The sequence below is a fragment of the Onychostoma macrolepis genome, chromosome 12, assembly GCF_012432095.1.
Source record: "Onychostoma macrolepis isolate SWU-2019 chromosome 12, ASM1243209v1, whole genome shotgun sequence".
NCBI classification, from domain to species: Eukaryota; Metazoa; Chordata; class Actinopteri; order Cypriniformes; family Cyprinidae; genus Onychostoma; species Onychostoma macrolepis.
The window spans coordinates 1,876,930-1,892,217 of record NC_081166.1 but is presented as its reverse complement, the minus strand read 5'-3'; the positions used below and the strand labels follow the sequence as shown (position 1 = coordinate 1,892,217).

The window sequence follows — 15,288 nt, the reverse complement described above, 5'->3', positions numbered from 1 at the left end:
AGAATTCTAGCTGATAGACAGGTGTTCAAATACTTATTTGCAGCTGTATCATACAAATAAATAGTTAAAAAATCATACATTGTGATTTCTGGATTTTTTTTTTAGATTATGTCTCTCACAGTGGACATGCACCTACGATGACAATTTCAGACCCCTCCATGATTTCTAAGTGGGAGAACTTGCAAAATAGCAGGGTGTTCAAATACTTATTTTCCTCACTGTATATATATAAGCAAATAAAATGAATGACAATTAAGCTATTAAAGCTAATAAAAGCTAGTAAAATTAATAGTGTATTGTGATAATATAACTAGATTATTGGCCTCAGATTGAGTATATAATTTTGAATATAATTTTGTGAATCTAATTTTGTACAGAAATTTATGGATACAATACATATATATATTATACATTGCAGAAAAAGAAAATATTAGATGAGAGAGTATTTTGTTTCTTATGAGGGTGTGTAATATACACAAAAGCCCAAGGCTGGGAGCGAACCCTGTGGTTCTCCAGGCTGTGAGGAGCATCGGTGTTCCCTCACAGATCCTGACACTAACATGCTTCCTAAAGAGCCTGATTCAGTCTGCTCTTCATTATTAAATCACAGGGGTCTGCAGGCCGGCGGTGGCGACGGCGCTAACCACAGCTGATACGATAAACCACGAGCGATAGAGCCTCAGGCTACAGCAGAACCGCGCAGACAATGAAACGCCTCACACACGCAGAGACAACACAACACACACATCACCAGCGGACCGACGCTCAAACACAGAAACTACAGCAGATTCTCAGCGCTGAGCGCAACGAGTCATTACTGAGTCCATAACGTCAATAATATAGTACAAAAAGTCATTTTCTGTAGAAAGACTTCACTGTAATCATTATTTAAAGTACTTCAGTTCAGTCTTCTTCCACTAAAAAAGCTACTAACAAATTTATTTCATGTTATTTAAACATGGTTAAATATTGTGGGATTCAAACAACATCAGTCAACAACGTTTAGCAGTCAGAGCAGTTTTTATCTGCTAGTATTTTGCTACACAAAAACAAAACATCAAATGACACACAAGAACAAATGGGACACAAAATGAATCAGTGAATTTTTTTGTGATATGTTTCTATATATGATGAGATAATATTATTCACAAATACCGCAGGACATGCTACATTATGAAGGTTAATGCTTAATGTTACATAAATATGAATATAAATCCATATAGTCAAAGTGATGATTATATAATAAATGAATATACATTTAATAATGTTAATATATTTAATAATATATTAAATATTTGCATTACTATATATATATATATATATATATATAGTATATACTTTGATTATATAATAAAGGTACATAATATATAATTAAATATATATAGTTAAAGTGATTATATATATGTATATGCAAATATATATTACTATACATAGTATTGTATGTATATATATATATATATATATATATATATATATATATACACACGTTTTTATTATTATACATTATATACTTTGATATATATAATAAAGAAATATATTATATATATATATATATATATATATATATATATATATATATGTATATATATATATGTGTGTGTGTGTGTGTGTGTGTATATATATATATATATATATATATATATATATATATATATATATATATAATCTGTATATATTCACATGATATATATACAAATTTCCTCTAAATCCCACTTGTTATTAATTACTGCCCATACAATATGAATTATTAATTCCTGCTGTCCTGATAAAGCATTCAGAAGATATTATTCTCATTCCATCATTGCGTATTAATGGCTTTTATTAATTCACTAGCAGCTCTTTCATCAGTCAAAATCAATAAATGGATCAGTAATTCCGGCGGACAGGATAAGAGGCAGGTAGCGGGAGATAAAAGCGGGCGGCGTGTCGGACGGCACTGAGAGAACGACAGCCTGAGGCGACACAGACCGACCGCAGCCTCTGATTGGCTGGAGCCGTGGGCCGTGTGACCCGTTTAGTGAGCAGATAGAGATGCTGAATGTGAAGGGATTTCACAAAGCAATGCTAGAGAAATAATGCCACATTGCTCATAGAAGTGATGTTTGCAGAAAGATGGTTGTGCTCTTACCTTGTTATTTTGGGTGAGCATGTGGGCGACGTTCTCATTCCTCCGTTACGCTGTTTTTTCTTGGGCGACAGAGCCGACTGCTGCTCCTCCTCCACTACTGAAACACCAGACACAGTTTGAGATGCAACCAAACTACATGTGTTACCAAACAACAGTCACAAAGCATTAAAACACTCCAGAGCACATAATCAGACAGATATGAGACACATACAGAAGGGATGAAGCACAGGGAAAGAGAAAAAGTGGACTAATTGTTCTACTGTTTGTGGTAAACTTTACTTGAACCCTTTATGCATAATGGATAATGTACGTTGTAATGCATTATATATTTTCATAAATAATTGTAACCAAGGTTAAAATGCAATGGAATATTTGCAGATTCCTTGTTAAATCTGAAACTGGTGGACATGTGAATTACTGCATTATACTTTCTAATACAGGTGTAATATTGAATATACAGTATTTGGTATTATAACTGTGTTCATTTTTTTTATTAATGCATTATATATAAAGGCTTCAAGTAAAGTGTTACCTTAGCTACCTTAACTTTTTCTTAAAAACATGTACAGCTTTACTTCAGCATTATTTGCAAAAGAAAGCGGTAAAATGATTAGATTTGAAACAAAATATTTATAATGGATTTTGTAATGCATTTTTCAACATTTTAAATAATTACTAGTTTTATTAAATATTAATTTTATTTATGATCATAATTCTGTTCCACATGTGTTTGTTTGGGTGGCTTATTGTATGTATTATTAAATAAATAAAGCCTTTTTTTGTTGTCGTTGTAAATTAAAATTACTAGAGTTCGTTTATAAGAAAATACTGTTTCAGTCTGCCTACTTCAAATTAAATATTTAATTCAATGTGTTACTTGCCCTTTCTTTGTAATTATTTGTGAAAACTGTTTCAAAGCAAATCCTGCATCAGTTCTTTGTGTACTAAACTAACTATACAAATTGATTTAGTATTTTTTCATTAGTTAATGGAGGACTACGGAAGCCCTGAATTGCAACATGAAAAAGAACATTTAAAAAAAGGAGAGAAAAAAAAAAACACATGGGAAAAAAAACAGTGTCTTAGATTCTTCCTGAGTCTTTGTTTATTTCCCTGTTTGTTTTCTCCCTTAAAAAAACACTTATTTTCCCTCTTTAGAAAAACTAATAAAATAAATAAATAATATGTTTGTTTTTTTTGCATATTGCAATTCAGGATAGCTTGTTTAGTATTTCTGAACTCTGTTAGTCCGCATGCATTTCCCACAAAGCCAGGCCGAGTCTTACAGAACGTATGCGGGCCGATGGTGGAGGTGGAGCCGTGGCTGGAATGATATCTGTATTTAACAGGCAGACTACAGGCCCGATGCAGGCGGGTGGCATCAGATGCTCCTGTGCCAGTGCTGCTGTTCTGATACAGCTCTCTAGAGCTGGCCAGACTGAGTCTGTGCAGGTATAAGGCAGCCGGAGACAGCAGACTGCCTTTACGGTTATTTACTAAAGGCACTGACACACGGACGCCTGGGACAGCAGGAGGCACTCTCACTGCGCACTGAGCTCGCATTAGGGCGGGTTTGGGATTCTGGGGCTGGAATGTTGGACTGAGCTCATCATTTACTGTCAGACAAAAACATTCATAATCAGGCAATGAAGAGAATCAGCCATTTTTACTGTCCTTAACATATGATTGATACAATATTGTTTATTTTAGAAATTATGTTTAAAAGTGTTTTTTTAGAGAAAATGTATTATAATATTATTAATGTTTAATATTTTTAATATTTTATGTATATTTTATATTTATATTTTATTTACAATTTTTTTATAATGGAAATTCAAAAACAGTGCATGTTGTTTTTTTTAAATACTGACTCTGAATACTGATTTTATTACAACATATATTTAAAAAAGAACTTTTGAATATTTAATTACTTATTGATTTATTATTGATCCTACATAGTCACCGAGCCAGGTGCAATTTCTCAGGATCCTTATTTCAGAGATATCTGTCAGGTAGTAGTGATATTATATGGATAATATTCCTAAACTGAAATTGCTGACAGCACCATTAGCTAACATATTCTGCATCATTCAAAATGAAAAAAAAAAAAAAAAACTTAACAAATGTTTAGAAAACAATAAAAACAAATCAAAGCCAAAGCAGTGAAATCTATAAAGTTTCTGAAGTTACAGCTCCACATTATCAGAACTGCAATGCAGCAGCACCATCTAGTGCTGAATGAGAGCAGATGCCTGCAGAGCTGCGTTATATTCAGACACAGTGGCATACACAGACTGCAAAAAGTATTTGGACACAACCTGTGTAGACTGACATCATACAGCCACTTATTATTATTAATGACCAACAAGCAAAACAATTATTCCTCTATATTTTGAATGACACTTGCTTTGATATATATTATCTGATGCAATTACATATTTATGTATGTCTTAGTTGTCCAAATACTTTTCATTAAATTATACTGTATATAATCCGCACCTAGTCTGCATCTCAATTTGCACATATACATCAGACCAAATCACATAAAATGTTTGGATGAGCAGGACATGAAGAGAAGAATGACGAGAATGAAGAGAAAAGTGACAAAGAAACAGCCGACAGTTAAGAAACACACGAGTAAAAATGGGGAAAAGACTTACTTGATTTGATGTATCCGTTATAGTTACTTTTAGCTGAGAAAATGCAAAGACAAAATGAGGTTAAAGTGAGACACATGGAGCAATGAAATGATGAACCAATGAGAAAGAATACGGAAATAAATTACTTATTTTTTAATCTAGAACTGACTATCTTCAACCACCCAGTGAGCACAAAAACTTAACTAGTCTCCTAGCCTGACCAGCTGACTCAAAGAGCCCCCAAAACCATCAAACCAGACCAACCTAACCAGCATGGCCAGGCTGGGACACCAGCTAATTACCTTAGGCTGGTAATTAGTAATAAGCTTTTACATATCTATGCTCTAAACCTCCAATACAAAAGACATATACTATTTGTATTTACAACATTTAATGTATAATTCTCCTATACAGTATAGCCTTTTTCCTATAAGTGTTAGTAATGTCAATCACCATACCCAAAATCTAGATTATTAGCATAAAACACAGCACAAACTACGCTTAAAAGACATGTTCAGATAAAGACCACTGTACATAGCCGAATGTAAAATAAAACATTAAAATGAAGATTCAATGAATTACAAAACTAAACTACTAAACTGCATCAATATAATTCACACAAACAGCATGCAGGAGACCAAGTCTACCACACGGATACATCCATGGGCTTACAGCAGTCTTCACCATATCAGATGCCACCACTACATGGCACTGCACCAGCCAGATGGCACATACACAGGTAGCGGGCACAGATGACTACACGGGCATTTGGCACGGGTGCCACAGGGAAGGCGTTCACTTACAGGAGCATAAAGTGGTCGTGTTATCATACAGAGACACAGGAGAGAAGGGGAAGCCACGGTGCAGAACCTCCATGTTACTAGCCACACTGTCTGACATGCACGAGCAGCCACGTTCTGCCCCACCGCAAGCTACACAACATGCCAGATGCATTCTCTTGTAGGCGGACTTCTTGGCTGGGGTCATGGGGTGGATGAGGGGAGAGGAGGAGGAGAAGCATGTTAATGGATGGGAGCATTATTTCACTAACAGAAGCTGGACATCCAGAAACTACAGCGGGTCAAGTATAGAGCCCTGAGGAACACCTTCACAAAAACATGTTTGTTATCAAGTTATATACAATTCTGTTACAGAGTAAAATCTGTTGTATTTTTCAACAACAATATATCAGTTCAAATGGTTCCAATGCTGTTTTAATAATTTTTTTTATATTCTTGGTAATACTGTATTTTAGAGATGCGAGTAAAGCATGGAAATGCATGGAGATGAATAAGAAAAGAAAAGATATCAGGAGCTCACTGTAACATGTTCTGCCATGGTATATAAAATATAAAAGAGTATTTAAGCCTTAAATTATGCAAAATACAACATTTTACCTCATAAATTACACAAAATTATATTCTTAAATATTACAAAATAAATAAAAAAACATACGGGGTGATATCTAAACAGAATAATTCTCAGAAAAGCCCAAGTGCTGTTAGGAGCCTGTTAGAACAGCAAAAATTCAAGCTGTCTCCTGCTGATGATGCGGTGGAGGACAGTGGGTTGATGGAAGTTTTACATTCACACATGCAGCAGGCTACAGTAGAAATCTACAGTCATTACTCACAATACAACACTATCAGAGGGTGGGGGAAATTATCACAGATCCAGGGCAGCGAGAAAAAGGGAAAATGTGAAATGTGTCAATTACTAACAAAACGTTTTTGATGTATTTTAAAAGTATCAGGTGGAGGTAAAATCCAAAAAGTTTGATAATGAGGACAGGCAGTGCAGTGATATTGATAAAGGAGCCTAGGTCGAGACGTCATTGACAAACTCCTCCACACATTAGAGATTTATATCTAAATCATTATTTTCCAGCTGTGGGCAAAATTGTGGTAAAGTGCAATGTAGAAACCTCACAAAAAATCCAGTTTGATGATTCCTGATCCCAGAACAGACTACACCTGATTAAATATTTTAATAAATGTTATAATAAAAAAAAAAAACATTTTCATATTTGGTAAAATTAAATTAAAAGTGATATAAAATACACCTAATAAAATCTAATAAACCTAATAAAATCTACCTATAAATATGATTATATATAAAAAATAATATATATACACTCTCAGAAATAAAGGTACAAAAGTTGTCACTGGGGCGGTACCTTTTCAAAAGGTACATGTTTGTACCTAAAGGGTCCATTTTGGTATCTTAAAGGTACATATTAGTGCTTAAAGTGTACATATTTGAACCTAATAGGTACAAAAGTGTACCTTTTGAAAAGGTACCGCCCCAGTGACAGCTTTTGTACCTTTATTTCTGAGAGTGTGTATATATATATATATATATATATATAAATAATTTATATAAAAATAAAAAGTGAAAGTAAGGCAAATATTAATAAATGTTCTCATGGTAACTTACTCCGTTTGCATCCACACTTCTTGATCCGTTTTGGGTCTGTAATGTCATCGTGACAAGCTTTACAGTAGAAAAGTGCCCTAATGGAAAAAGATGATTTTATTCAAACATCCACACAGCATACGAGCTGTTATGATATGAATCTATAGTTAGATATGTAAAAAAAATCAAATAAAATCAACTCCTCACCTCTTCACCTCTTTGGCATCACTGGCGATGAAGAAGCCCAGCGTTCCCTCCTGCATCTTCACATGATTGCCCGGGTTAATCAGCGTGCTGTAAAATACAAACAACACTCACAAACCACAGAATGTTTTCAGAAATACCTCCCTTTTAATCATAATTACTGCATTTATGAAGACAGGACAGCTCATGCCACGAAGTGAAAACACATTTAAAACTTAACCAAAAATCTAATGAAGAAAAAAAATGACCCAGAAGAGACAATAAATAAAGATTTTGTACAGTAATGTCAAAATCACCCAGAATACAAAAAGAAGCATCACGTTCCATTTTAATGTTAATGACGACATGCATTTACTAAAATGAAATTTTAAACATTTAATTTAATAAGACTACTCTTTGTATCTGTTTGTTGCGATGAAGGTTATTGTTATGTTTGAACTAAAATAAGCTATTTTAAACATTTCAGGACGACATTTGCATGCAAACACATAGTATTAGTTTACTTGGTTAATAGACATGCAAGCATGGAATAGTTCACCCAAAAATGGCATATCTGTCATCATTTCCACTCTCATGTCATTCGAGACACATGACTTTTCTTCTTCCATGGAACATTAAATGAGATATTTAGCATAATAACTTAAATATATCTCAAATCTCATTCATAATTACGTTTTTCAAGCTGCATCACGATCAGTCACATGCTGTTTGCAATCAAGGAACTCATACCTGGAAAATTATGTTTTTAAAGGAGCATGTTAATTCAACATAAAACATGAAATTTGATTGTTTGAAAACAAGTCATACTTCTAGGAGGCTTTAGTGGTGTTATTTTGTTATTTGTGGAGCTTGATAGTGTCCGTCTCCTTCCACTGTCATTGTATTGAAAAGAACATTGTGCCTAAAACTTCCTTTTTATGCTCCATGGACGAAAGTCATACAGGTTTGGAATGACATGAGAGTGAGTAAATGATCACAGACGTTTAATTTTTGCATGAACTATCTCTAAAATGTTCAGCATGTTTAACTTATATTTGTGTCACTAACGAAAAAACTGATTTGTTGACAGTAAAAGCATTAAACATGTTCAGAAGGGCAGTGGCAGATACGTCAGCACTGTTTTCAGTGCCACATTACAGTTTTAACACACAGCTCGATCAGAAGTACAGAAACTGAACAACAGTATCCCTTGAAAATCTACACATATAATTTACTGCCTTGAATAAAAGCCATTTATAATACTGTCGCGACTTTTAACTAAGCGCATAAAGACCCTAAAGACCTGAAAACATTCAGGAACGTTTCAGAGAAATATGGCAAGTAAATTTTCAAGAGAATTTGGCATGACATGACCACACCAAATGAAACCTTATAATTTCATACCATTTTCCACCCCTGTGTGAAACAAACACAAACAGCAGCAAAGTGAGACAAGCCACTAAATGAGCACGCTAAACAACACGCTAGTAATTTCAGAAGGGCTATTATCCTTAATTAACACTCAAACTAAAACCATAAAAAACATTGTTACTTGAAATAAAATTAACGAAATAAAAGAAATTATAAAAAATAAACAAAAATTTAGATGGCAAATACTAGTCTGACAAAGGTGTTTAAAATAAACAACTGAAATTAAATAAAAAATAAAAAAATCTTTTAGTCATACTTTACATATTTCTAATTTTCATTTTGTTCAACTTAAAAAATGAATACAATTTCAAAAATAAATTTAACTAAAATTAAACCTACATAAAAATACAATCTAATTTAAAATGTTAACAAAACCTATAATAGTGTATCAATGATCCTAAAATAACACTGCATTTGAGTCAAGAGTATGCTAATTAAAGAACTATATATTGTTCTCAGGATACTGGATCTTTTAGGACTGTGAATGTTTTTAATGAAGATCAGACTGACCTGCTTTCTCTCTGGTCCGATTTATACTCGATCGCGATCAGAAGGAGTTTCAGCTTCACATAGCAGAGTCTACAGAGAAACAAAAGATCAATTAAAACTAAATTACACATACTAGATGAGCAACATTTGTTTCCTTAATTATTTATCTCATTTCTATCTGTTTATACCTGCAACTTTTCAAGTTTTAACACACTTGACTGAATTTGTTTCTCATGATCGTAAACATCACTTTTGACCTAAAGGCTTCTGCTTAAATGCAGTTTTGTAGACATTAACATTTTCAACGCTTGAATTTTTTTTACAAAGTACAGTCTGGCGTCTTTGAAATTGCTCAAATATAAGAGTTTCCATTTCTCAACATCATTCTCAATTTGTGGTGTTTTTCATAGTTTCAATGACTTTACTATCCTACTAACACATGCATAAATGGTCAAAATAACTACACATCATACTTACTCACAAACTGTGGGGAAAGACAAACCCACGAAGGCACTGGACAGATACTCCGTGTACATTTCATTGGCTACTCCCTCTAAATAATACTTCTGCCATGTGTCTTCTTCGATCTAAACAGAAGTAAGTTGTGAGTTTCAAGCTCAGGATTCAAACGGTGACACCGTTTGCTCCAGTATGTGAGCTGACCTTGATGTAGGACCTCATGGAGAAGAGGTTGGCCAGCATGGTGGACAGACCCTGGGCCAGGCAGCTCTGAGCGATGAAGCCCAGCTTCAGCTCGGCGAGGCAGATGGCGTCATCGCCCTCCTTCCAGTTCCAGCTCGGGATGTTGAGAAGATGAGCCTGGAGAAGACAAGGACAGAAAGTGCATGCATTAAAGGCCTCATAACTGTTTGAAACAAGACTTTGATGTACAATGTGACATATTTGAAAATGCACAATTCCCTCTTTAGTTCATCCAGAACATTTATTGATTCCAAACAGCTTGTGATTCTTAGTTTTAAAGTTACAGTAGCTCGTTTAATTCTAAGGACCATGAAAAGGGAAAATTGTCATGAAAAACAACATTTTGGCTGTTTTTGGTACAATAAACTTATAACAACACGGAAACTCTCACCTTATTGTGGTACTGCAGCATCTGTGTAATGATTCGGATCTTTGGATGGTAGTTTTTAATGGATATCACCCTAGAAAACACATCAAAAGTTGTTTTGTTTTTTTTAGTATAATGCACTAATTCTTTAATATTTTGTTTGTTTGAATGGTTTTTTTTGGGGGATCATGTCTCACCTCATGATATTGGATGCATCTTCAGCGTCAGGATCTGCGCAATATTTATTGGCTAAGATCAGACAGGCATCGGCCGACTCAATCTAGAAAAATGAGTTAAAAAAACAGATCTAATTTAAAAAGTGAATAAACTTTACAGGATGTAAATAAATGGGCCAAAAGAAAATCATTTTTTGCTGGGTTACCATTATAGTTTTTGTTGTTAATTATAGATATTATTTATATTAAATTTTAGATATTATTTTTAAATGTTGTTTTCATTAATTTTAGTAAAACTTTTAGTAATTCTGGTGTGTGTGTTTGTCATTTTATTTGTTTTTGTTTTCTTTAAATATGTTTAAGGTTTTTGTTATTTTTCTTCGCTTTAGTTTATTTAGTTTTAGTTCTTCAGGTTAAACTAAACAAAAATGCAAAACATTGCCTCGGGAAATAGCTGGAATAAAATACATTTTTTTATATTTTATTTTATATCAGTTAACATTTATTTTATTTCTAAAAATGAAAATATGGTTTTAGTTTACTATAATAACCCTATGGTACACAAGAACAATGTCTGACTAATTATGTTACAAATCATAACTAGAAAAACAGTAGATTCTCCATAGAAATTGCCATGATTTTTTATGATCATATAAATTTCTGACACTTCTACACCTTTTTTTTCCCACTAATTTGTCAAAGCAACTTTTTGATTTTGAGCCTGAAGACTGCATTGTAAAAAAAAAAAAAAAAAAAGTCGAGCCAACTTAACATTTTAAGGCAACCAGCTTCAGCAGATTTTTGAGTTTGCTCAACTTATTTTTGTGGGAGATTCTCAAATTTTTGTTGTATAAACTTAAAACGACAAGTTGAGAAAAATCTGCTGAAGCTGGTTGCCTTAAAGTTTTAAGTTGGCTCAACTTTTTTTTTTTCAGTGTGTAGATCAAACCTGTACCTTGACTCGAGCGAGATCGTGAGGGTTGAGGACGGACCCCTGGTAAAACTCCACCTGTGTGAAGTGTCTCTTGAATAAGGCTTCCAGCTCAAGATTAGGGGAAATACTGAAAACACACACAGAGACACACACACAACAGCGCTGTGAGGCCAAGATGTTCACCCCACAAAACAGAGCAACAAGAGCGTTCTTCAAAACATCTTTTGTGCGGATGAAACCTCTGTTCAATTTCAACATTGTACTTACTTATGGAGAAAAACTATTTCTACATTGACATCATCCCTGTCCTTGTGTAGGAAGTCTTTGAGGAAGTTGGAGACGCTCTCCAGTGTGATGTGACCGCAGACGACTATATGCCTGAGAAACGCAACGGGTGAGTATTCATCAGAAAACATCACAGCTGATCAACAAGATAGAAAACCACCCAGATCACACGTTTAACAACATTTAGCCTTAAAATCATACAAAATCAGACTGAAATCATGTGAAATGAACCCTGAGCATGTGCTAGTTCAAAGGGAGTCTGGGTGGGTTTTCTCTGGAGAAGCTGGATTTGTACTGTAACAAAAACAAACCTTGTCTTAAGTTTACTTAAAGCAACAACAACAAATGAGTTTAAAGCAGTAACAGCAATGCAGTGCCACTGAGTTAAAGACCCCATAAAATCACTACTCAGACGTTAATCAACATTTAATGAATATAATCTGAAGCCCTAACCATAATCTCATAAAACACATTTTAAATACTTATATCTGCTAAAATGAGCAAATACTGTAGATGAGCTACAGACTGAACCACAGAACACCGATCTTGATTTCATGAGGACTTTAAAGCCAAAGCGTCTGAGCAACAAAAAGAAGCTTCACTGACGGTCTGAAAGGGATAATGCATCAAAATGACTGCTGATAATTAATTATAAACTAATGCAAGCATATATTTCATATATGATGTGTACACTGTTAATAAGTTGACACACAAAACATTGCAGTGACGTGTAGTTGAATTTTGCGATTGTACATATACTATGAAAAATTAAATGGCTTATATCAGTGTTATTTAAAATGGGTTTAAATGCACCTATATGTACAGTATATATATATATATATATTACTATAATTCAAAAGATTGAGGTGGATACAGTTCTTTGAGTATCTTCTGATCAGCAAGGCTGCATTTATTTGATCAAAAATACAGTAAAAATTGTGAAATATTATTACAATTTAAAATAACTGTTTTCTGTGTGAATATTTTAAAAAATGCAATTTATTTCTGTGATCAAAGCTGTATTTTCAGCATCATTACTGCAGTCTTCAGTGTCACATGATCTTCAGAAATCATTCTAATATGCTGATTTGCTGCTCGAGAAACATTTCTGATTATTATCAATGTTGAAAACAGTTGTGCCGCTAAATATTTTTGTGGAAACTGTGACACACTTCATTTTTCAGGATTCACAGATTAATAGAACGTTAGAAAAACAGCATTTATTTGAACATTATAATTGACTTTACTGTCACTTTTGATCAATTTACTGTGTCCTTGCTGAATGAAAGAACTAATTTCTTTCCAAAAATAAAACCTTTTGAATTGTACAAAATACGGCTTTGCAATGAAAACATACAACACGCAGAAGCCCAAGAGTCACAAGTAGCACGAATCAGCAAGCGATAAGCGACTCACACGACGCCACAAGCAATGAGATGATTTGTGCCATTTGACCCCAGACCCTCATAATAATACGACTTCCTGTGGAGAAGCTCCTCTGACGTCACAGGAAGCACTACAGCGACTTCCTGTGAGGTCAGAGTCCGCGCTCCTCCATGCCAGACCCTGCGGAAAATAAGAACCTTTTCATTAGAGGTTCAGCGCCTTCGATCCTTTGACTTACTTTCTTCCTCGGGTCGAGTTATAACTCCCTCCATATTTCTTCCGATTAAGGATGAGAGCAGCAATTTCAGGCACGTAGCGAGCAAACATTGCCTACATGCATGGGACAGAGAGAGAGACGAGCATGCAGACGGGCCGAGCGCACTGAGCGAGTGCAGCCCAACCCGCGGTACTTACTTTCTCCCATTTACTGCACTATAGGAACCACCATATTTCTTGCGGTTTCCTATTAACTCTATGATTTCAGGAACGTAGCTGGCAAACATGGCCTGGAGGAGGAGACAGGAGACACAGGACAATAGAAGTCTGCCAATGCTTCTACTTTCAGTAGAAGAGAGATTTCATATCAGAAATAAGAGCCTTGAAGCGATAGTTCAGCCGAAATGAGAGTTCGGTCCTCGTTTGCTCACCCTCATGTCATTACAAACCACTTTACTTGACTTGACTGACTTTCTTCCGTGAAAAAAGATGCATGTATAAAAACAATGAGCATCTCGTTGCGATATAATGAAAATGATGGGTGACCGAGCCAAAACTTGAACTGAATTGAGCTTGTTTTCATAACTGATGAACTTAGACATTATTAAACAGGACTAGGGCTGTATATGTAACAATTGATAAAAATTTAAATTTATAATATAAAAAAATAACAATTTTATATATTTTATATATTGAAATAATATATTAATATTGATGATTTATTAATTAATTTATATGAAATATATTAAGGATAAGTTGATCTTAAAACATTCAGATAAGCAGTGAACTGTATTTTTTTTTTAAATAAATAAAAAAATTTTTTTGTATTACACCAACCAAATTTATCATTATACATGTGGCCAATTGAAATGATCTGTGCACTAATGTGTAATTAGTGCAAAATTATTAATATTAAAATGAATGTTCATTTTTATTTATAAAATCTTGTATATAACTCATTTTATTTATATTAATGAATATAATTATTTGTATGTATTTAAATAATTACATTTGTATATAAATGTAATATTAACATGAAAATAATGTCTCAACATTAATATTTTATTACTTTAGTTATATGAAAATAAATCCTTAGGGCAACACGTTGGTCTTACAATCCTCAGATAAGCAGTGAACTGTCTTTCGGAAATACATTGACAAAATTAATCATTATAAAAGGGGCAAACTGAAATGATATGTGCATTAATATGTCCTTAATTTTTTGTAATGTAGAAAATGGTTAATAAAAGCATACACTGTTTAAATGTTTATATTTCAACAACAAACTGGAGTAGAAACATAATTATATCAGCAACAGATATTAATTACATGTAATATTTTAATTTAAATTAATTATAATTATTTAAATACAACTATTCATAATGAAGTAATTATAACTATTTAATTTCATTTGAATTATATTTAAATATTTGTTTACAAATCACCTTACTATAGTAATGTACCAACAGACTGGGTTTATTGAACAGTTTACAGCATTAGTTGAGAGAGATTTTCTACGCTATCGAATCGAATTGAATCAAGATCAATATTTAATTGAATCGTAAGCTTTGAATCAAATCAGATTGAATCGAATCATGAAATGTCTCAGCCCTGAACTGAACCGAATCAACAGTGAACTGATTTGAACTGAATAACAACACTATTTTTTCTTTTTGAGCTGCTTTACAGCAGAATTTATCTGATATTTGAATAAGTTTGTATCACTGACACGGTTTTATTATTTATTTATTTGTTTTCTGTATCGTACAAAGTGCAACTTTGTTCCCCATTCACTTTCATTATATGGAAAAGTAGACCTTTCGAGTTCCACCGAAGGAAGAAACGACATGAGGCTGAGTAAACAATGACAATCATTTTAGCACAAACTATCCCTTTAAGTGTTAAATACTGGAGCTTTAAAATGCAGACAGTGAGAG

At 33.6% G+C, this 15,288-nt stretch overlaps 1 protein-coding gene across 10 annotated transcripts in view; it reads right to left on the bottom strand.

Moving 5' to 3' along the window:
* LOC131550869 (calcium-activated potassium channel subunit alpha-1a-like) overlaps positions 1–15,288 on the bottom strand; it is a 102,101-nt gene that overhangs the window by 23,410 nt on the left and 63,403 nt on the right. For 3 of the 10 annotated variants that reach the window (XM_058793335.1, XM_058793339.1, XM_058793338.1), the window contains 14 exons: positions 13,550–13,641; positions 11,732–11,842; positions 11,486–11,591; positions 10,552–10,634; positions 10,379–10,448; positions 9,949–10,104; positions 9,763–9,872; positions 9,307–9,375; positions 7,390–7,476; positions 7,204–7,280; positions 5,571–5,744; positions 4,789–4,821; positions 3,415–3,744; positions 2,129–2,225 (listed from right to left, as the gene is read on the bottom strand). In XM_058793335.1, the coding sequence (XP_058649318.1) occupies positions 2,129–2,225; positions 3,415–3,744; positions 4,789–4,821; positions 5,571–5,744; positions 7,204–7,280; positions 7,390–7,476; positions 9,307–9,375; positions 9,763–9,872; positions 9,949–10,104; positions 10,379–10,448; positions 10,552–10,634; positions 11,486–11,591; positions 11,732–11,842; positions 13,550–13,641 (1,595 nt within the window). Of the gene's footprint in view, positions 1–2,128; positions 2,226–3,414; positions 3,745–4,788; positions 4,822–5,570; positions 5,745–7,203; positions 7,281–7,389; positions 7,477–9,306; positions 9,376–9,762; positions 9,873–9,948; positions 10,105–10,378; positions 10,449–10,551; positions 10,635–11,485; positions 11,592–11,731; positions 11,843–13,373; positions 13,466–13,549; positions 13,642–15,288 lie in introns of all 10 variants that reach the window. The other 7 variants (XM_058793337.1, XM_058793336.1, XM_058793340.1 and 4 more) reach the window with 7 other exon arrangements.